This window comes from Urocitellus parryii, chromosome 13 (genome assembly GCF_045843805.1).
Source record: "Urocitellus parryii isolate mUroPar1 chromosome 13, mUroPar1.hap1, whole genome shotgun sequence".
Lineage (NCBI taxonomy): Eukaryota > Metazoa > Chordata > Mammalia > Rodentia > Sciuridae > Urocitellus > Urocitellus parryii.
In genome coordinates, this window is record NC_135543.1 from 60,999,044 (window position 1) to 61,022,622 (window position 23,579).

General features: G+C 54.4%; 1 protein-coding gene across 2 annotated transcripts in view; it reads right to left on the minus strand.

Annotated features, from left to right (window-relative positions):
* Positions 1–346: 346 nt before the first annotated feature.
* Positions 347–23,579, minus strand: part of Rab31 (RAB31, member RAS oncogene family) — an 87,432-nt gene continuing 64,199 nt past the window's right edge. For both annotated transcript variants that reach the window (XM_077792232.1, XM_026412446.2), the window contains exons 6-7: positions 11,576–11,685; positions 347–3,276 (exon numbers count right to left, since the gene is read on the minus strand). In XM_077792232.1, coding sequence (XP_077648358.1) covers positions 3,179–3,276; positions 11,576–11,685 — 208 coding nt within the window. In that variant the 3' untranslated portion in view covers positions 347–3,178. The remainder of the gene's footprint in view (positions 3,277–11,575; positions 11,686–23,579) is intronic.

Sequence of the window (23,579 nt, forward strand, 5' to 3'; positions counted from 1 at the left end):
GGCTCTGTTACTGCACAGGAGTGGCTCCCTGGGGCTGTGCAGGGTGACAGCTTGCCGTCCTGCCTGTCTTTAAGATGCAGTTCAGACAGGGCGCTCATTTTAATTGGCCCATAGCTGCCACCATGTGACTGTGCCATAGTTTACCGTCCATTTCTGCAGTGGGAGACTGCGTTTTGCTCTAGCAAAAATGGTTTTCGTGTGAGCGGGTGCACGTGTTCCTCTGGGGATTCGCCACTGTTCATTCAGAGTTGACTGCCATTTCCAAAAAATTCATTCTACTAAACATGTTAATAAGTAAAGGACACACTTGGTAAAACTTAGAATATTTATTAGTATGAATCAGTGTGTTAAATCCAAAAATAACAGACATGGTCGGGCACTGCTGAGGGAGCTTCGCGCGGAAGAGCATACGAGGCGCGCGGCCTGCAGCAGAATGAGAACTGGGTCCAGCCCAGACAGAGGAAGCCCTTTACAAAAGATCGGCTAGGCCGCGAAGGCAGGACAGGGCACTGCCCTGCATGGCCGGCTTCGCAGTGAGGCCCACAGAGCAGTCTACACCCTGTGAGGTCTGAATGCGCCTCGGAGCCCATTACTCAACTGGCCATGAGCTCAGCTTCAGCCACTGCCAGTCACCAGCCTCTCAGGAACCTGGCACAGCCCTCACTGTTGGCTACACCTGGGTCTGCAGCCTTTCAATCGGCAAGGCCAGGTCTGCTCAGCACCCGTGGGGCTATTTTAACCACCACGTGGAAGTTGATTCTGTCCCCACCCAAGATGTTTTCACTACTCTGCTGCCACCAGATGTCCCTGGGGACGACCCCTGTGAGAGCCTATGCCAGTCTGACAGAAGGCACGGCTGAGAGCCAAACCAAGCCAGGGTGAACTGAATTATGTGTTGGCACAACCTGCACCAAGTCCTATTTACACATATACACACGACCACCTGTGGAGGAGGACGGCGAAGGAGCCAATTTTGGAAAATGTTGGCAGGGACAGGGCCTCCTATGACACTGCTTGACATGTGGGAGGGACAGTGGCGATTCTGAGGCCTTCCTGTACCGTGGAGATCAGGGCTCACTGATAGATTGGCCTGGGCAGCAAAAAGGGCAACAGCCTCCTGGGGAACAGGCCTGGGTAGCCATCTGCAGAGGAGGCACATCGTCAGGGTGCCCAGTGCCCAGGTGCCGCCTGCTCTGCCTGCTGCCAAATGCACTTTGTCCTCAGACTGGCCACAATAGCCAAGGCACAGAGCAAGGTAAGAGAGGGCTTCACACCCTGTGTGCTCCCGAAATAGGACCAGGGGCTCATTAACAGACAGCTCGCGACCTGTGGTCAAGACTGGACACCTCTGCAAGACGCAACACCAAGAACCTCGTGTGGAGCTGCGGCACTGCCCTGGGCCTGTGCCGTGTCAGCTCCCAAGCCTGAGTCTCTGGCTAGAGAGAAGCGCAGGTTTCCTCAGAGAGGAGAGTCCAACAGAGCCTGCCTGTCTCCTGCAGAGCGTCACTTCAAGGTTCAACGTGGGTTCTTAATTTTAACTGTTGGCAAGAGGCAAGATAACATCCTGGCTTGCAAATAAATCAAGCCAGCCAGTTATGCTGGCGACGTGGAAAACCCCAGGAGCCCTTGCAAGGGCCTTGCCAAGACATTAAATGCCACTCGCTAGCAGTTTCTGAGGCACTATGTGGGACAGCCAAGGTCATGCTACAACCAAAACGAGTGCTTCCTGCTGTCACATCCTGAGACTGTCAATCAACTCCCCCAAGGTGGGCAGTCCACTTGGCAGCACATCCCTGGGGTGAGGCACATAGCTCTCTCTCCCGGAGCTTCATCACGGAAGGTTTGCTGGCCGTTGAATGCCCATGGCACAGAAGATACCAGCTGGCCCGTGCCCACACACAGCAGGATGACCACCAGGGTTCATGGTTTTCCTGGCCCCACCCCTCAACAGAAGCCCGGTCAGGAAACCAACTGCTTCTTAATCCCAAGATTCTTTGAAAGCTGGAGTGGGAACAGGATCTGAATTTTCAGTGAAAAAGCTCCTCTTCTTTTCCATGCTTTCCTCCCTTTACTTCCCTTGGAGTCACAGTCTCTAATCAACTGGGAAGGGAGGCTTTCAGGAGCCTCCTCCCAGTTCCTGGGCACTCCCGGGCTGGACTGATGGGCCTGCTACCTTCCTCCCCTAGCCTGGCAGCGTTTAAAATGCCCTCTCTGGTCTTAGAGCTTTGGGGGCCTAGAACTTTAAGGTGGCAATCCTTCCTTGGGCTGGCTTTGCAGTCACTCAGGATTCATTGCTATTATTAGACATTTGTCCTACAATTTAGATTCCAATACCCTCCAGTTAGTACCCCCTGGACATGATACTGTAAGACATTCTCTTAGGAAAACATTACTCTGTGCATTCAATGTCTGCAGAGAATAGGGCCTTACTACCGGGGAGCAGATGTGGGCCAGGCGGTCCCCTGAGTGACATCCGCACCCTCCCTCTGCCACTCTTCACATGGTGAGGACTTCGATGACTTTCAAACTGGGCCTCCCAATCCCAAAATCATGTATGATTTTTGGTCTGATTTTGTTTTCAAAAGTTAGGAAAATGTTCATCCATCAGACGGAGAGATGTCCATGACAGTTGCTAAGACCTCTCTCTCTTACCGCAGTTCAGGCCAGAGTCCACGGCGGTCCGGTCACGCTACTCTGGCTTCCTTCAGAACACTGATAAATCAAGGCTGGCTTCAACAGCCAGTGAAACCTGACCTTCTACAGTGACTCTGTCCTTCACTGAAGGCTGGTCAGGGCACAAAGGCCAGGGCACTGAAAACGTCCCAGACTCCGGCGAGGTGACTCAGGAAACCAGATAACAGTACTTTAAGATTTGGGTACAAATGCAAACTTTTTCTAATGTTAAAAAGGCAACTATACCTATTGCCTAATAAGTATAATTCCTCCCGTGTGCATCTCATGCTCCAAAGGCCACGTCGTGGTGGTGTGGTGGGTTTCCCCAGAGTTCTATAAAGTCCCCATTCAGGGACATTTCCTGCCTCGGTCTCTGCAGGTGTTCCAGGGTGGGAAGCTGCCAGCTCAGTTCTCCGAGTGCCATGCCAGCCCCCGAGAGTGGGGTCCCTGGAGGGCGCAGCACACGGCTCCTGCTTCCTCCAGCACTGTGCGCAGTGGCCCCTGGTCAGCAGCACCGCCGGCCCCCTTGCGAGGACAGATTCGCCACCTTGATGCAATCTATGTTCCCGTTCTTGTGGGGTTCCAAGGGTGGGATCTGGCGGCCTGGAACAAAGGAGGCCAAGGTTGAGCTCACCTTCCCAGTCTCCCACACACCCATCTCTGCTCTGCCCCCAAGTCAAGTCCACGGTCAGAAAGTCCAGGAGCCAGCAGCTCCTGACCATGCAGACGTCCTGGGAGAGGCAGCGTCTGCTCTGGGGAGACGGTTCCCAGCACCCCACCCTGCCCCGTCCACCCAGCATCCCTTCCTCCCCAGCCTTCCCACCACCCACCTCACTTTTACATCCTGACTCCCACAGGAACAGGGAGAGCTCATCCGCTTCTCAAAATAGAAGTGGTCTGGGAATGGCCACCAGGAGCCAAACCCTCCACCAACAGGCGGCCTGCCCCTCTCCCGCCCAGCACCCAGGCCTGCCCCAGGCCCATCTCAGGAAACGGTGCTTCAAAGTCAGTACGAGAGACCTTATATTTACTCAATTTAACTTAGAAATAAAAGCAGAGTAAACGTGAGAAGGGAGGGGAGGGGCAGGGGTGGGAGCTGAGGGCCTGGCTTCGTTTGGATTCAACGCTGGTTTTGAGGGGGACGGGCCAGTGGTTGCATGCACCCTGAGTGTTAAAACTGTCCATTCTGCCCAGGTGGGCGGGATGTCTGGTATGGGAATTCATCTCAAAAAACATTTTTAAAGGCCACGAAACCTGGAAGTCCACCCTTGGGACAATGGCAGCACTGTTGGCGGTTTCGCAGATGATGTCTGAGCCTGACACAGGGGCAGGGGTGGCACGGGCGCCACAGTCACCACCACTCTGCTGTGCCTGGAGAGCCTGGTCATGGGCGAAGTCACCAGGGAGAAGTGACACGGGTGAACTTGACTCGGCCTCCACCCTGACTGTCCCCCAGACGCCAGGCCCATTCCTGGTTCTCCCCGCAGAGTCTCCTGCTCTGTTTCTCAAGTCACTAGCCTGAAGGCAGGGCTCTGAAACAGCCCGTCCAGCCACCGGGGCAGTGGGAAGGACACTCCTGGAGCCTTGCAGTGGCCAGGGCCCAGCAGAGGGCCAGGCAGGGGGAAGTGACTCCGGAGGCACCAACAAATAGGAGACTGGGCCGAGTGGACAGCCACCCGGGCCCTGCAGTCAAGGTCGTCGGCATTTCAAGGTTAACAGCAGAGACCTTCATCTGCCTGATCAGTGCGAGGACCTTAATCTTAATGTCTGTGACAAATCAGAATCAACACCCCGGGAAGACAGAGTTCACGCTGCTCGTCTCGCTCAGACGGCAGGAGCCTCCGGGCCTCCTCACCTCACCCGCCCCACAGCCTCCTGTCTTAAGTTTTCATAGTCTGGTTTTTTTTTTTTTTTTTTTTTTTTTTTGTGAAAAGTACCGAAATATAGAAAAAGCCTATGTGTGTGAGATTCATTAAAATGACAAAGTGTTGGTGGGAATCTAGGAACAGGGCACAGAAGGCAGGACACGGGGAGGCCAGCCACCCTCTGCTTCCCGCCTGGCACGTCCTTCCCAAGGAGACGGTGAGCGGCCCTGTGTGGGCGCAGCCTCCGCGGGCCCCTCTCCCTCGGGGTGTGCTGAGCTGATGGGGGGGCATGGTCCAACCAGAGGCCAGGCTGGCTTCCTGGGGCGCCAGATCCTCGCATCTTCAGGACAGCCAACCCCTCACTCGGGAGAAAAAGCCCCGTTTGTCCCCATTCTCTCAGGATGAGTTCAAGACCCCCAGGTGGCAGGGGGTGGCAGGTACCCTCCTCACACCGCACCCAGGGCTGTGTGTGGCTCTGCGGGAGCCCCGAGGCCTGGCTCCCATCCCCAGCCCCATGGGGAAGACAGAGTGGGGTTTTCATGGCCATCTCTGCGTACCAGTGACAAGGTCTGACTGTGGACCAGGCCCAGTGAGACATGCTGACCATGGGAATGGTAATTAGGACCATTCCGACCACAGGCTGCACTACAGGGCATTGAGACTTGGGAATTTCTTTAGGATTTGCCACTTCATATTTTCAGATGGCAGATGACGTGGGTGACTGAGACCGTGGACCAGGCAGATCTACTGTGTGTCTCCAAAGAATGACGGTGGCTTCCTCCCTTGGACTATGGTTTTCTGCTCAGGTAAAAAACGTTGGGCCATTTGGGAGTCAGCGTTGCAGTGGGAGAACCTGGGCCAGGTCCTTACGCCTCTAAGCCAGAGCATGACAGAGTGCCAGCCCCGTGAGGCTGCACACACACATGGTAGGGTTAGGGTTAGGGTTAGGGTTAGGGTTAGGCTCCTGGTCTCTGCCTGGGGAAACGCCTCATGCCTCCTGGCCAGGCCCTCCTAGGGATCAGTAGAATGGGACCCACCCTGCTCTCCTGCAGAGCACGGCCCAGGGTGGGGGCCACACTCCCACCTCCAACGGAGCCAGCGGAGAGGACAGAGAGAACAGAGAGCCAGTGGCCGCAGGGAGGCCTGCATTCAGAGGAGGATGCAAACAGCATGTGAATGGCCCCTGGGTGACCCACAGAAGAGGCAAGCCCTGGGAAGGCTGCTAACGTGGGCACAGGGCAGCACCAGGAGTCGTCAGCCACCGAGAAGGCTCCGAGCTCCACTGGGATGTCTCTGACTTGGGCCACGTCCTCGGCCTGGGCGACCTCCGAAACAAGCCGTTTGAACCTAAATCCCAGGCCAGAGTTTCCTCTTAAAGTGGTTGTGCTGTGGGGGAGTCTCTGGGAGAGGCTGAGGATGCGTTTTTGAAGTCCAGTTTTCCAGACAGTTAACAGTCTAGACAAAAGCGTGCTCAGGAAGGACAAACCCACACCTACAGATTGCCTCGTGGCTCTCACCACAGCGTAGGCACTTACACGCTGCAGGAAACGAAGCCTGTGCCCAGCAGCAGAGGCTTCGGCCCCACGGGAGGCCCAGCGTTCTGGGCCCAGGCCCAAGTCCTCCCCAGGGCTTGCTGATCTGGTTCTCTCCTTCCTCCCACCCCAGCATCAGCTGGCTGGGCCCCCTTGTTTGGTGAGCTGGGCGGCCATTTGCGTCCAGCTCCCATTCTTGACCCTGATTTTCTGAGTCACCCAGATGAGGCACCGAGCCTGGTCTCCTAGGACTTGCCCTCCTTATCTTGGTAATGACCCTCACACCTCTCCAGTTCGAGAGGGGCTTTCGCAGGCTACAGGGGCTTATGGTCATGGGTTACCACCCTACAAGTGCAGAAGGGGCGACACGGAACACGAGGTTACTCCCCGCACCTCTGGCCACCGTGGGGGAGACCTGCACATCAGGATGAAGAGCCTCAATGCCCCATGAAGGGCCTGGATGGGGGGGGAGACGGGGAGTGTGTTGGTCCAGAGCCCTGGAGACAGTCCAGGCCAGGATCGCAAGAGCTGTGGGAAGAGCGCAGTGCAGGAGAAGAGAGGGGCAGCGGGAAACTGCAGGGGGATGCCCGGAAAGGGAAGGTCCCAAACACTGAAACTAAAAGACCCGGGGAGCTAAGGAATGGCCGTGCCTCTGGAAGGAGCAAGGGACACGGGCTCTGTCCAAAGTGCCTGCTGGAGGGACTAGCTGCCTTAAAACCCCAGGTCTCCTGTGACCTCACAAAGTCTTTCCCTCTCCTTTCTTCCTTCCTTCCTTCTTAACCTATATAATATATATATATTTTAAGCAACTTTGGATTTACAGGAAAAAAATCCTGAAAATCAGAGTCCCGCATCCCTGCACCCTCAGGCGGTGTCTGCACCGCGCACTGGTGTGGGGCGTTGGTGAGTTGAGCCGATATTAACACGGTGCTGGTGACTAAAGCCCAGCCTGCATGGGCTCTCTCTGCCTGTGTCCACCTCGTAATATCCTACAGAAAGGCTGTGGCCTGGCCCTCCCCTCAGTCCCCCCACAGAGCTTTGGCAGCCACTGATCTTCCCACTGTCCCCATTGCCTTCTCCAGAATGTCGTGCACTGGGAACTGTCTACATGCAGCCTTGTCAGATCGTCTTCTCTGAGTGAGCAAAACGCATTTAAGGTTTCCTGCATGGTGTGATCACTCATTTCTTTTTATCCACGAGTGATATTCAACTGTCTGGATATATCCTTTCAATTTTCTAACAATTAAAAATCAAAAGAAACAAAAAAACATAAGTGAAAGAGGAAAGTGTTGAGAAAAATTAAAAGCTGTGCTGGGCAGGATGGCCCGGGGTCAGAACGGGGAGGCTGAGGCCGGAGGACACCTCGGGCCCAGGAGTCTGAGAGCCGCCTGTGAACGCAGCGGGACCCCATCTCAGAAAAAAATAAAACTCCTGCTCTTCAAAGGACCCCCTGAAACGAGAGGACAAGCCTGGGAGGAAGTATCCAGAAACCAGACGCCTGACAAATAAGGTCTACCCCCATCTGTAGATGACCCCGAGACTCAACAAGCAGACGGCAGAGGGCCCATGCAGGTCTGCCACTTTCTGGTTTGGGGTCTCACCACATTGCCCAGGCTCATCTGGAACCCTGAACTCAAGGGGTCCTCCTGCCCAGGCTTCCAAACAGCCAGGACTGCAGGCATGGGGCACCACCTCAGGCTCCAAGTGGCAAGATTTGAAGGATGTGTCACCAAATCATCCAAATGTCACTAGTCTTTAGGAAAACAAACTAAGACCACACTGAGACACCACCCTTTCCTCCTCCTCCTCTCTCTCTCTCTCTCTCTCTCTCTCTGTACAGGGGATTGAACCCAGGGACACCTAACCACGGAGTCACATCCCCACCCCTTGTTTATATTTTATTTGGAGACAGAGTCTCCATGAGGTGCTTAGGGCCTTCCTAAGTTATGGAGGCTGGCTTTGAGCTGGAGATCCTCCTGCCTCAGCCTCCCAAGCTGCTGTGCCACCCTACTCTCTTTACAACAGCTGACATCTTGGGTACCCAGTGAGGCTAGGGTGTGGAGTGACTGGAGGTGGTGACACAAGATGGGGACAGCCCTGGAGACAGTGTGGCAGCCTCCTGGAAAGGCAGCTGCACAAGGTCGGCCACGCGGGCCACTCCCTCTCAGGTGTTCAGCCCCATGAGCCTGGCACAGGTGCTCACAGCAGCCAGAGAGCAACCGGGGCACATGGCAGGCAAACAGGTGAACCACTGTGGCTTACCTAGACTGTGAACTGGTATGTGGCCAAGAAAGGAAAGGAGGAGCTCAGCAAGACCACACGGCATCCATTCTGTACAACACCAGTCTGATGGCCCAGAGGACAAAACTCACCCCTGAGTGTGGGACGTACATGCTTCTTGACTCAAACAGACTCCAGTGCCACCAGGCTGCCCAGGACAATTATGAGCCGTTGAAGACAGACAACAGGCGGGACACCCTCACTCTCGGGTACTGTGTCCTCGGCTCGTCAGTGTTCCCAGGTGTTCCCCAGGCAACACAGTCAAGCACCGTGAACACTGCCTTGGCCCTATTAGGTGTCTCGAGTCATCCAGAGACAATTTAAAGGACACAGGAAGGTGCTTTTAACTGTGCATGTGCTATATGCAAATACGACGCCATCTGAATAAGGGACACGAGTACCTGCAGATCTCGCTATCCTGGGGTCCTGGAACCAACTCCCTCCGATAATAAAGGACAACTGACTGCACTGTTTTGCACACCTCACCAACGTCCTCTTTAGAACTTCTGATAAAAGGAAGGCTGCTTAGGGTTTTTGTATCCATTTGCTCACAGCCCAAATGGCCTTATTTCACACAGATCTCCTGTGGCTGCAGCTGCTAAATTAGTTTTTTTTGACAGCAAAGATGGGCGGTCCTCGTCCTTGCCTTGCCCCTTACCTACTAAGCACGCCTTCATCAACAGCGGCCTGCTCTAATATAAAAGGGTTTTTTTTTTTTTTTTTTTTTTTTGGTACCAAGGATTAAACCCCAGGGTACTTAACCACTGAGCCACATCCCGGCCTTTTTAATATTTTATTTAGAGGCAGGGTCTCAGATCCTCCTGCCTCAGCCTCCAGAGCTGCCCTGACTTAAAATTTAGAGAAAAGGGGAAGCTGGGGTGGGGCTCAGTGGGAAAGTGCCCCTGGGTTCAATCTCTGCATTGCTCCCCCCAACACAAATTCTCATGCTCTAAACCACAGAAACCCCCTAGGGGGTTTCAAACCTCCCGGGGATTTAAAATAGCCAACACTCTGGGCACTGCACTGCTGCAGGGGGTGGGGGGGGAGGAGGGAAGCATGGATAGGGACAGATGCACAGACGGATGGGCAGCAGAGACAGGCGAACAGGGATGGACAGGTAGACAGAGATGGATGGAGAGAGATGATAGAGATAATGAAGAGGTAGAGACAGGCAGAAACAGATACATAGATGAATAGAGACTTAGAAACAGAGAGAGAGAGAGAGAGAGAAAGATGAAGAGAGGGACAGATAGAGATGGTAGACGGATGAGTACCTAGGTGGGCTGGTAGGGAAACACCTGGGCAGACAGGTTCTGCCATGGACTATGCATCTGTGAGCTCACTGCCAAGGCCACTATAACTAAAGTCTTAATAACACAGAAACAAGCAAGTGTGGATCTGACGCAGAGGACGAGGGTACAGGTATTCAATCAATGGCTTATAAAGGAATCAGTTACTTTGAAGCCATAATTACCCAGTGCCTTCAGCAAAACATAGGAAGGGATGTGTAATGGCTGAACCACACCAAAAACATCTTGCAAGTTAGTAGATGAACACTTGCCACTTAGGCTCGTTCTCTTTGAGGTCCTTGTTTAACTTTAACTTTAGTAATGACTTTCACAAATCTCAGAAAGTCTCTGAGCTCCTGCAGAAATCTCAAGGTGAATTCAAGGTGCACAAAGCCCTGGGCTTCTGTGACTGGGCACTGCTGCTACCCTCTGAGCAGGGCTCACGCTGGGGGAAAGATAATAACTGTGCAAATGACCGGTGTAATGTCCCAGCGGCAGGTCATTCAGTAGAACCACCCGGAAAGCAAAATGCCAACAGCTGAATATGCCAGAAAAGCCTAAGGCCACCAGGAAGGAAGCAGCTCGCTCTTGGGGACACTCTGAGACGTCCCCCTGAGGGACACATGTGCAGAGAACCACCACTGCCCATCGGGAGTCAGGGCGTGAGAACTGGGGTCCCCAGCACAGCCTCTGCAAACCAGAGCTCAACCCTGCGGCCAGTGAGCTGGACGTTGTTCTGCTGAGTGTGGAATAACAGCAGGACCGAATCCTTCTCAAGTCAGGAGGGGAGGCGGTGGCTGCAGGGATGGCTTGGTGGCATTCTTCACACGGTGGAAGGGACAGGGCTTAGAGCCCATCTCCAGTGAGTTCTCTGTCCAGCTGAGGTAAACAAACAGGAGCTTCCCTGCTGTGAGTTCTCAGAGGCCAAAGTCATGGTTCCAAACCAGTAAGCGGGAATGGCATCTGTCCAAGGGTGAGGGCCCTCTGTGCCTTAGACAGCAGGCCTCGGAGGAGAGGCAGACACTGGGCTTCCCTTCTGGAACTCCCGGTGCCAAGATGTTTGAGGTCAGCTGCCAACTGTTCAGGGCACAGATTTTCCTAAGGAGGGTACCGGGACAGAGGTGCCAGCCTTTCCCAAGTGTGGCCTTGCCCAGCCTCCCTGCCCACACTGCTGACTGCCCCCGGGCCAGGACAGCGCCCAGAGTTCAGTGTCCCCACCCCCCCTATCAGCAGGTACTTCTGTGGCAGGAGCCAGAACAGAATGTCAGGAACAGAGTTGAGGAAGGGGGACCTGCCACTGCAGACAGGTGAGTGGGAAGGTCAGCTGGGAAGCAGCTCTTGGAGAGGTTAACATGGGAAACCATCACAAGAAAGAGAAGCGCAGGGGACCAGGTGGGCTGTCCCCTCCCAGGAATCAGCACATCCGCTGAGGAAGATCTTTACAGAGTGGCTCTCTGCTCACGCCCAGGTTCAGGTCATGTGGGATGCAGATGTTATTTTTTGTGGACAATGAACAGGCAAAAGAAATGACTAGAAGGTTCCCTCATTTTGTTCACCTAAAATTAGTGGGTTTAGCCGGCGACCGGAACTTTTAGACCTCATGGTTCTGTTTCATGTTTCGTTTCCTAAAGGTGCCAACTTAAAATGCGATCAATACATACCTTTAAATTAATATGCATTTGACTTTGGAAACAGGGCTACTTCCTTTGAATTCACAAAACGTAGGTGAACAGGACAAAGCACAGAATTATGGAAACAAAACCGAGGGGCACAGCAGATGTGGGTTCTGACAGGTGCCCAGCTGTGGGCTTCATCTGCACAGCATCAGATCTGCTCAATAGAGCGAGGGGCTGCCTGGGAGCTAGCTCTACACGGTATCCTGGCTCCTCCAGCACCGAACGCAAGCTGGGCTGAAAACATGGTTTCAGGTACTTACTGATTCCTTGAAAGAGCTCTTCGATGTTAATGGCGTTCTTCGCACTGGTTTCGACCACGATAGCACCTATGGATTCGGCGTACTCCTTCGCATCCTTCAGGGGGACCTCCCTGGAAGAGGGCAAACCCAGAGGGAATGAATGCAGGTGACCCCAGGTACTGCTCAAGGGAACAGCTTGGTTTTCCTACAGAATGACAATCACCTAGCAGGTGTGGCAAGCCTGGTCTCTGGCATGGGGGAGGCATGTTGGACCCGTGCTCCTTGTCCCCAGCAGAACACGTTCAGGGGGAAATGGCTGAGAGGGTGGCGGTGTACATTTCAGCCTTCAGAGCCAGGGCTGTGCTGTGGTTTGAATGTCTGTCCCCTGCAAAACTCACGCTGAAATTTAGCCATGATGACAGCAAAGCTACGAGGTGGGAACTGCATGAGGAGATTAGGCCCTGGGGTCCCACCCTGACTGCTGGGATTAATGCCTCTGTAAGAGGGTGGGTTTGGGTCCCTTTGGCCTCTTGGACCTTCCATCTGTGAAAAGGAAGGATTTCCTTAAGGGGACAAGGCATTCAGGGTGCATTTTGAAGCCAGAATTCCCAGACCTGCTGGTGTCCTGATGCGGAACTTCCCGGGCCCCTGAGTTGAGAGCTGCTGGGTCCATGTTCAATGGATGGGTCCGGGGCATGCTGTCACACCAGCACCACACTGGCCAAGGCTGGCCTCAGTTTCCCTTTCCTGTTCCGTGATTTGACATCAGAACGTCCCCACTGGTGCCCATGCACCCACTCCACACAGCCGTCCCTCCCTCCACAGGTTCTGAGTCCACGAATTTGACCAGCGGCAGATCCCCAATATCCAAAACAAAACGGTGCCTGTACTGAGCACGTGCACAGGCTTCCCCGCAACATAACTCCCGAATGGCGTGGCGTGACAACTGCCCTTGGCATTCACACGGCGAGGTCACGATCCAGAGGCCGCTCAGTCACAGGGGACGTGGGCAGGTTCTCTGCAGACCCAGGCCATTCATTCCACACAGGGACCTGAGCACCCAGACTTGGGTGACCTTAGGATGACAAGGGACAAGTGTATCATCTTTCACAAACCAGAGGAAATATGTGACATGATTTGAGGCTCCGGAAGTGACAGTGGCTGTGTGACCACGTGGTTGGCCCTTTGAGGCCTTCACTTCTCCCAGGCAGTTCCCCCGAAGGCTTCAGGACCCGCGCTCAACCTACATGAACAGCCTCAGAGAGATGGACAGCTCTGTTTTCCGTGTGAAGAGGCTGTTGCGGACCCCCCAAGAGAAGGACAGAGTTTTTATGCTATGGAAGTTCATTTATTTGTTCAGTGAATATTCACCCGGTAGCCGTTGTATGCCGTCCCTCTTGCACGTGGCGGGGACCACGTGGGACCCTGCCTTCTGCAGCCTGCACCTTAGAGCAAAGATACACAAAACGCACCTGTGGGCTGGAGCCGGGCTGGGATCAGAGGCAGAGCACTCGCCTCAAATGTGTGAGGCGTAAAAACAAATAAGTAAAAGTCCATCGACAGCTAAAATACTATTTTTTTAAAAAAAAATCAGAGGATAGAAAGTGGTGTCTTTTGACTTGGGAAGAAGCCCTGGAGGAGTCACCTCACGGGTGACCTTGACAGCTGAACGGGGTGGAGGTGGGGGGAGCAAGCACCCAGCCCCAGGTACCATCAAAGGTGGGTTCTGCACCCCACTCTGCTGGGTGCCGCGGTGGCTTCAAGAGGGAACACTCTGGGATCCAGGTGGACCGAGTTCAGGGTGTCTGTTGGGAGAGGTCCACGGGAATCATGGCAGGTGGCCAGGAGGCCCCTCAAGCCTGGTCTCATACCCAGTGGCCTCTGAAGAACAGGAGGTGACAGGGTGGCTCCAGGAATGCAGGTGCACTAAATGGATGGGGGAGGGGGAAGGAGGACCTGGAGCCCTCCTGAGGCTGGAAGTGAGAGACAACCCACTGACCAGAAGGACGGCTGTGGGAAGGAGACAGGGCAGACACCAAGCCAGAACCGGGCAGGGACTCAGGGGCAGCACCCCGACCCTCCTCTCCCTGCCTTCAAAGGCCGCCGACGTGGTCTCGACTGGTGTATAAAGTTACTGAGAAGATTCTACATTGGCCCTCAGATTCCTTATGGACCCCAATCATACGAGAAGAGAACTTTCCAGGTCTCAGCCAGAGACGGCTGTAGAGTCTGCCCTGTGGCCACTGAGGCGGACCCGGCCTCACCTCCTTGTCCCTGGCAGGGTGTAGCTGCCCCGGGGTGGGCGGGCATTCCAAACCACTTCAGTCCAAACTCCTGCCCGACTTGGGCATGGCAAATAAAGCCACTAAGGATCTGCGGGACTCGAATCCTTGGTGTCCTTTGGTCTCTGTTGGTTGGCTTCTTGTGATGGAGGTTTCGACCCTGGGCCTCCCCACTGCGCGACATCACCAGGCCACAGTTCCGGCTGTGGAAACACTTGAGGAGCTGGCGGTTCCTGAGAGTCAGGAGGGCCAGCGAGAGTCCCTCCATCACAGCAGCCAAGCAGCGACCACGCGGGAGTCTGCCAGTGCTTCCTCGCTGTGGCAGAGCAGAAAGTTCCTGAACATTGGAAATAGGGGCCACCTGGTGGGACCGAGCCCTCGACCTGTGAGGTCTGCTCCCACCCTGGGCAGCTGGTGCTGGAATTCGGTCAGGCACAGGCACTGGACACCATGTTGGGAGGAATAGGGGCTCTAGGAGGTTCGACAGGCCTGTGTCGCCCCAGGGTCCTTGGGCTGTGCATGGGTGTCCCCTGCAGCTTGCAGCTGACACATTCTCACAGCAGGCCAGCTCAGGTCCCCTTCCTCCTGCACCATGGCTGCAGGAAGGAAGCCGGTGCCCCAGGAGGGGCTCCTGAAGTCCTACCTGCGAGGAGGAGCGTCCGCCCGCTGGGTTATGGGTGGAATAAGGCTGCTTCAGCCCTACCAAGCTCCTTCCACTCCATCCACCAGCAAGACGCTGTCCAGCACCGGGGTGAGGTCAGGGGCAGGCACAGGCGGCCTAGGTAAGAACCTGACTGGGGAGGTGGCCAGGCTCAGGCCCCAGGTGCTGACCAGGGAAAGCCCCTCCTCCACTGAGCGTCCTCCTCATGCACTTCCCCAGGTCCCAGGCCCCCACTCCTGCCAGCGGGTGGTTGACCACTGTAGGACCGCCTTGTGCCAAGAGAGTGGGCACTGTGAACTGCCGCAGGAGGCCCTGCCCACAGTAGAGGCCCTGCCCACAGGGGAGGCCCCATGTCAGCGTTTCTCAAGTGCAGAGCCGAGTCAGTAGGCACTGGCTCCTGCGCCCTCCCACAAAAGCCAAGATTTGGGCAGACATGCTTGGCAGAGAACGGGGGCTATCGGGTTCCTCGGAGTCCACTGCCACCTTACGCCCCAGGAGGGCTCATCTGGGTCCCCACTACTCTGCCACACAGGGGCAGGAACTGCCAGCCAACTTGCCAAGCACGCTGGCTTCCACAAAGGACCCCAAGAGGAAGCAGCCTCATGTTCTCAAATCTTTTCTTGATTAGAAAACTCTGAAGTCCATTCGGAGCGACCCCAGGGTGGTGGGGAGCAGGGGAGCCCGGCGACCCGTGGAGTGAGCCACCCACTCTGGAGGCCCTTTCCTGATCCGTGAAGGTGCCCTTGCACGGCCAGCCTTTCCACACCCTTCCAGCCTGTCCTTTGTCTCGGGACCTTGTTTGGGTATTTTTTGCCACAGGGAAGCCTCCATCTTGTCAATGTCACCACTTTCCTCAGTGGTTCTGTGGTCCTGGGTCTGACTGAGGTCATGGTGCAGGGTCACCCTCGTCCAAGCTCAACTCTGCAGTTCGCCTGTCTTCTCCGACTTTAATAGTTTTGTTATTTGACATCTGAATCTTTTTCCATTTTGAATTTATCTTGTCTGATTTTTCGCCTGTGACTAGCTAATCGTCCCAATATTACTGATTACTCCTTTTTTACACTGATTTAAGTATCATCTTTATCATAAACTAATTTCCCTGTCTATTTCTCCCCACCTCTTGGTCCTCCGGGCTCTTTGCCGATCCTTTGGTCCGGTCTCGGCAGCGCTGTCAATAATTTACTACTGAATCTGAAGGGATAAGTTCCCCCTCAACACTATGTTTAGTTTTCTACATGAATTTTAGGACCGTTCTACAAAACCTCTTTTACAAGAGTCATTTTTGTTATTTGATGGATACCTTAGCAGATTCACACATCAATTAGAGCAGATGGACATTTTTACAATACTCCAGTGGAGTATTGTATCCAAGGAAGAGGTACCCATTTCCACTGAAGTCTTCTTTTATGCCCTATGGGAAAGTTTTATCTATTTATATTTGGCTCATTTCTTGCTAAATTCATTCCTAAGATTTGCGAGTCTTCAAAAAATTTTATACTATATACATGCCAATAATTGATCATTGGGTATTATAAATTTGTATTACTAGTGTCATGAAAAGCTTAATTTCTAATGTTTTTTCAAGTTGGTTTGTGTGTAGGTAAAGAGCAGATGCTCTCTTCCAACAGTTATTCAGGATAATCCTGGTTTTACCAACCCGGCTAGCAATTAAGGAAATTCCCACGAAAACCAGGACCGCACGTAGACTGGCCAAGAGGGAGCTTCACTGCCCGCCAGCCACAGCGTGCAGAGGACTCCACCCAGCAGTGGCAGGGCCTCACAGCGCCAGAGCTCACAGGGTTCACTGCAGTGCCCACTTCTGCCAAGATGCTTCCAGGTACCTTGGAGCACGCAGAAAAGTCCTTGTTTTCCCAGAAAATCAAACACCCAAGTTAAAAAACAAAACACCTGGATACTAAGAACAAGGAGATGGACAGAGGAGGACCAGGACCCTGCAGTCCCCCTGGACTCAGCCTTCTAGACAGCCTGGGGCCTGGTTTCCCAGAGCGAGTACGCTGACCACCTGTGCCAGCAGTTATCTGGGGCTGGCTAGGCATGAGGATCTGGTGCTCCTGAACTACCCCATCAGACGTCTCAAGGGCAAGCCCCACATTCCAGCAGCTCCCACCCGCTGCCCACTAAGGGGGTGGACTGCAAAGTGTCGGGTCTGATGAAGTCTGCACTCTACCCACTAGTAACCAGACCCTGTGAATCGAGAGTTTGGACCTCTGAGCCAAGGCAACTCTGTGAAGGACACGGCGAGACATCTGCTGCTCAGTCCCATCTTGCAGGCAGAAGAATGCAAGGACAATGCACTTGAGCCTTTCCCAAGACAGATCTGGTGGCTTCCAGCAGTATGTCACACTTCCAGAGTTCCATCCTGGCAGTGGCTAGGCACTAACATTCCACCTCTCTCCTGGAACATGACAGAACGCCTCCTTTAAAACTCCCCCTGTGCTTTCACTCTCACCCAGGCACAGCCCTGTTCAAGGTCAAGTTTAACAGACCGGCCAAGCCAGCCTGCGCCACACGGTCACAGTGAATAGAGACAGCTGAGTGCCCAGTGGGACCCTTGTCCATCAAAACCATCCCACTGGCTTAAGGTACTGCAGCCCGACACCTCGGGAGTCGTCCACAGCATCCCATCAGAGTAGAGTGTTCAGAGGCAGGTTAGGGGACCACATGCAGGGCCTCCCAGCCTTCCCTCCCCAGCACCCACCCGGTGGGCAGTCAGAGCTCACTAAGCTCCCGCCAGTCTGTATTGTCCCTAACTATGCAAAAAACATTTGTGTAACTAACACAGGGTTGAGGCAACTGAGAAGAACCAAATCTCTGCTAAAAATGCTAGTGCTTACGACATGAACTGGTTTACCCACCAGTGGAATGACAACTGAAATGGTTTTCTTTTAAAGAACAAAGAATAATTACTACCTTCACAGAAACAGTCTGACTGGACCATGACCCACCTCAATCATCTGAGCCCTTCACCTGTCCTGGGTGCCCGGAAGAAGGTCGGTTCCCACGGGTCCTGCCTGCTTAACACCCTGTGTGGGAGCTGCTGACCACAGCCCCGCCCTGGTATCAGGTTCCGGTCTCAGGCCTGTGTGGCCTGTTTCTCATGGAAAACACCAGCATTTGGAATCGTGCAGGATTCCATGAAAGTAAAACAGGGTTCTCTTGGGGGCCTTGGCCAGTACCTTGGCTCCTTAACAGCCTTTCTCCAGGCAGAAGTTTAGGCTGGTCCTGAAGAGGCCAGAGAACCCTGGACAGAGCAGGGAGCTCCAAATCCCCCAGCAGGATCAGACGGGCTCCGTTTCCCCTCTTGCTGGCTTGGGGATTACTGCTGGTCATGGGTCCCATTTGTACTTTATTTCTTATGAGACGCAGGCTGGCAGGAAGGTCAAGATCGCAGGCTCTGGAACACATGACTGCCCCTCCCCCCAGGTGCTCTGGGCTTGGTTTCCTCGTGGTTAACACGGGGCACAGGAGCAGCCTTGGCGCCCTCCCCGACCTGGAAAGCAGCAGGGGCACCCAGCTTGGGCAGGGCATCGGGGCAGGCAGGAGCGGGCCGATCTCCACCGGAGGCACACACCCAGGGCATGGCCCAGGTGCCTCAGTGTCACAGAAGAAAGCGCCAGGTGCCGTGACGCGGCCTCCAAAACAGTGGTCAGCCGCGACGTGCTCCAACGCGTACCTTCTAACATTTGGGATACATCAGATCTTTATTATCCAGCATCTCAAATTCTGTTATTTGGTTTGTGTAATTAGTAATAAAAAATTTCCTATGTCCATTTTTGGCCCACTCCCAAGACTAGAATACCTTTTGGAATCACGTGAAAGCAATATCATTCTTATTTTCCGCCAAAATAAAAATGTGTATTTCCAAATATGTTTTTAATCTGTTGAAAATGTAGCATCACTCCCAAACGTGGAGCAACAGAGGTGCTGCCCGGTGTTAGCTGCACAGCCCCCAGGAATTCAGACAGTTTTCACTGCCCGCCAAAAGGCTGGCAAACGGGTGTCCTATCTATCTCCAACTAGTGGTGTCTCCTGAAGCATCAAGAGCCCAGGGCCCCACAGGCTCTGGAGGAGACGGTGCCCAACAGGTAGCAACAGCTGCCACCATTCTGAGTGAAGGGGAAGCAGGGGCAGGAGCCCTCCTGTCCAGCACATTGGCCACTGGAGACCCATTCCCTGTGCCCTTCCTAACCTCTCAGCCAGCAAGGCAACGACCCTCCCTATCACACGTACCATGTTCACCCCCTGCTCCACCTCCTCCCAAAGCTGCTTCCCTCCAGCCAGGCACAGGGGCGCACGTCTGTGATCCCAGGGGCTTGGGAGGCGGGGGCAGGAGGATCACGAGTTCAAAGTCAGCCTCGGCAATTCATCGAGGTGGTAAACAACTCAGTGAGACCCTGTCCCTAATAAAATACAAAATAGGGCTGGGGGTGTAGCTCAGTGGTCAAGTACCCCCGAGTCCAATCCCTGGTACCAAAAAAAAAAAAAAAAGATCCTTCTCCTCTGTTCTTGTTATTGAGCCACAGAAACAGGTTTCCTGACTGAATGACCGAGGGATGGTGGGACAAAGCCCCTTCTCCCTGCCCTCGGCTGGCCACAGCCTCCAGTCCAGGAGGGACATTCTCCACTCAGGGACAGCACTCCAAGGGTCCCCCCTTAGAGCTAGAGACACCCCAGTGCTGACATAAGTCCCTAGACCATGAGTCCACTCCTCAGACAGGGAAGAGGCCAGACCGGTGTCCACAGGGCCTCCTGGGCTGCCTTTGCTGGGAGCTGGGGTCCTGGCAGAGGGCTACCCACAAGCCAGGCTGCCCAGGAGGACCAGCTCCAGCCTGTAGCCTTGCTGGGAGGCCTTCCCCACTCCCCCAGGAAGACAGAACAAACAAGGCTTGATGCCCTCCATTGGCCGTCTCCTGCACCCTCCCTCGCCCCTCCTGACTCACAGCCCCACGCTATGGAACCAGGAAGTGCCCACAGACCCTGAGTGTGAGGAGCTGCTCACAGGAGCATGCACTGGACAAAGGCCAGTGCCCCAAGGAAGAGCCCACACCTGGAAGTCCAGAAGGCCCAGTGCAGGGTGTGGACCCAAGGAGATGAGGCCAAGCCTGGGCACAGGGACAGGCCTGCTCTGGGAGGGCTGGGCAGCAGTTTCCCCAGGAGATGGACTGTGGTGGCGGCTATGAGTGGAGCCTTGCTCACAGAGTCGACCTTGACCCCAGAGGAAGGGTGAAGGGTCATTCTGCTGAAGACTGGGTAGGGAGAGGCTGCCCATGGAGGTCCTGGCCCTCTGACAATCCAAGCAGATGTTTCCTGAAGTACCTGCTGCCCCTTCATGGACACTGCACGGCCAGGTGACCCTAATCCCTGGCCTGTGCCCAAGACAACCAGGGAGGGGCTGGGTGTCAGGCTGCAGTCTGCGGGGCCTCATCCTGACAGAGGCAGGCAGACCAGCCCCGGCTGGTTCCCCTGAGGGCCATCGAGGTGAGAGCCCCAGGAAGAGGGGCGGGGCAGCTGGGCTGTGCTCCTGCTGTGGGCCTGGACAGTGCTGGCCTGCTTCAGTTCTCCCGGGGTCTGTAGGGCACAAGAGAGGACAGGCGGTGGGGCCTGCAGTCAGAGCCCCTGGCAGAGCCGGGCTAGATCCGGGACGGCCTCCTTCTCTCTCCCACCCTCTCCTCTCACCTAAGGCAATGCTCTCCGCGTCTGGTCCCATCTGTGGACACTTGTCAAAGGATCACTAAAAATGGCCGAGTTCCCTGCCTCCCTCTTGTGTGAGTGACAGCCTCTGGAGCTGGATCCTGGAACTTTTAACAAGTGGCCTGTGGATTCGGAAGTTAATGAACCTTCTAAAGCCCAGAGGCAAGGTCACCCATTTCTTCTCTCTCGGCACTCACTTGCCCCACTTTCCTGCCAGGCCCAGGACCAGGCTCCCAGCCCTTCTGAGAGGCTTTTTTTCCATGAGACCCCTGGCCACACTGCGGGCAGGGAGCGAGACAGGCCGGCGGGAGCAGTGCCAGCTCCTCGGTCTGCTCCCTGACGGCTTTATGCCCACACAAGTCTCCAGATTCTGAGATCTAATCACCGCTGGCCCAGCAGCTGGGAGACAGGCCCCTCCACCTGTGTCCTCGGGAGCAAGCACACGATGCACACTGATCCCTGAGCGGGCTCCTCCTCTGCCCGGCACTGTGCACTCAGATGCCTCCAACAGTGGAGCCCGGTTCAGAGGCTGCGCCACTCCTGTCCCAGAACCTGTCACATGGCGGCAGAGCTCCTCCCACAGCTGACAGACCTGTGCCATTAGAGCCTGATGGGTGAGATCTCTCTCTCTCTCTCTCTCTCTCTCTCTCTCTCTCTCTCTCTCACACACACACACACAGACACACACACACACACACACACACACACACACACACACGAGTCCCTTGCAACCCTGATGAAAATACTGTTTTCTGGGAATTACAGGAGAGCAAAGCACTTGGGGATTAGAGGAAAAGAAGGTCAAGCTCTGAATGAAGCCTGGGAGGTTTGCAGACTTGGCTGACTCCCCAGAAAACCCAGGCCAGGGGAGGTCTGCAGCAGACAGACCAGCTGGCCATCGCCCCTGTCTTGCGTGGGACGCCGGACGGACAGAGGCCCTTTGGCTCACAGGCCCCACCTTTTCCTGGAATATTCCCGTCTCATGTGTTTGGGGCAGAGACCGTAGGGCGGGCCTCCTGTTGCCTGGGTGGGAGGCTTTGGTTGCTGCCTTGGGTTTCTGTTTGTTTGTTTTGCAGTGCTGAGGATCAAGCCCAGGGCCAGCCCAGCAAGCACTGAACCATTGAGCCATGTCCCGCTCCTGGAGGGAGTGTCATAGCCTTCTCCTGTGTTTCCTTTGCACACTGGTGTGTGAGCTTGGCTCAATGTGTTCACAAAACTTCAGGGGAACATGCACGTGACTGGATCCTACTCCCCGGCTGGGTGCTGAGGCGCTCAGTCACAGAAATGTGGCAGAACTCTCCCCATCCTTCTTGGGTTTGAGGGACGGGGTCTCGTGCATGGGTGTCTTGCTACAGCCCCAGGGGTGAAGCTATGCTCAACTGTTGCTTTGTAATATAACCCCTTGCCCTGTTTAGGATAGAATCTTCCGTGGAAGTGCCTTGTGTGTGTCCCCTTCTCTTACTGTGCCCTTGAGTGTGGCCTACCCAGGTGTCAGTCAACTTGCTGACAGTGGACATCATGAAGATAGACTCAGCCCCCTGAAACCTGACCCCTGGCCTCACTTGAATAGCTTCTCTTTAATAAAAGGGGTCAGCATGTGTGCTCTCCCTCTCTCTTCCTGTGGACCCTTAAGGTCAGAGGAGCCCGTCTCAGCGACCCCAAAGAAAAAGGTATTTGAGTCTCTTTTGTGGTTATTTTGCACAGCCCAGTTAGCCCAGTTTTCCTGGAGTGATCCTTGTGCCTTTTAGTCTCGAGAACAGAAACCCGGCAATAGCCCCTCTGAGTTTTGCTGTATGTACAAGGGTGTGTATGTAACGTGCATATGTAGACATACCACACAAACCACTGTTCCAACATTTACTATTTTATCTAAATAAACTTTTTATTCATTGAATTTTTAGTGAGGCAATATAGATGCACAAGCAGCTATCAAAAATAATACCAAGAGATTCTTTGCACTTTTGCAGTTTCCCAACAGGGACACATTTCACAAAACCATCAAGAAAAGATGTCAGCACTGAGACCCCGTCCCGTGCTGTCTTCCCAGGTTTCCTTGTGTCCACTGGTGGGTGTCAAGTTCTGTACAGTCCTATCACTTGGCAAGGGCATGTTGCTGGTGTCAAGTCTAAGGACTCTTTAGCCTGGGCTGGGGTTGTGGCTCAGCGAGGCCCTGGGTTCAATTCTCAGCACCACATAAGAAATCAAATAAAGGTATTGTGTCCATTTACAACTAAAATATAAATATTTTTTAAAAAAAGACTCTTTAGTCTTAGATCCTAATTTCTCTTGGGAGTTTTTCTGAAAGTTTTATGGTTTTACATTAAAATCCATGACCCATAGGTTGGCATTTGTTTTCATTTTGCCTGTGAAGTTGGACCACCGGAGCTCCCTGTGGGAAAGGCTCTCCTGCCTTCCTCCCCGTCCCTCCTCTGTCAGCCAGCTGAGCGCAGCTGTGCAGGGTCACTTCCGTGCTATCCCAGGGCCTCTTCTCCCACTGCCTTGGTTGCTCCTGGCTACCACAGTGCGCCTGGCTCTGGGACGCGGGGTCCTCCATTCTGCGTCCTCTCAGTGCTCAGCTGTCCTGGTGCCTGTGACTCAACCAATAGGCGTGACACTCTTTGTAGGGTGATGGGAAGGTTCTAGAGTCACCTCTGTGAGTACTGAACTTACTGAGCCACACACTTAGAATTTTATGGATTTTGTGGTTCATAAACTACTTCAATTTAACTTATTGTTTGTAAGTAATATTGTTTAAAGGTACAAGGATCAAACTAGACTTTCTCGTTGACCTAATCAGAGGTGGAAGGAGAATCACAGAGCAATTTCCTTGCTGCATGAGCCAAGAACAAATGCCATCTAAAATGGTTTTGTGCCTGACAAGAGGTCAGTGCGAGACCTGGCAGAAAGGGCACTACCTGGGACTGTGGGCTGTGGATCAGCAGCCCTGACGTCGGCCCTGGAGGCAAGACTGGGTGGCCTTGGGTTCTCCCACAGGACCTGGGTTGTGAGTGCATCTCCAGTCGGGAGTGAGGCGGTGGGTCGTGTCAGCCAGGGATCCTGACAACCGCCCAGGCAGGAATCCGCTGGGCACCAGAATGCTGCAGAGGAGGGCACAGTGCCAGTGCTCACAGGGCGGCCTTGGCTAAGAGGTGAGTGTCCACAGTGCTGGTGGCAAGGCCCGTCTCCCTGGTTGAGGAGCCACCCTGTGACAGAGCCCTCCCTGAGCCGCAGGGGCCTCTTAACTGCTTCAATATTTTGAACTTGAACCAGAGAATACCAAGCCAGGATCTCTGGAGACCAAGACCAAGGCTGGGCGTCCTGGCCACCAGAGGTAAAGGCAGCCCCGCTGCCCCAGGCAGATGTTGCTGGC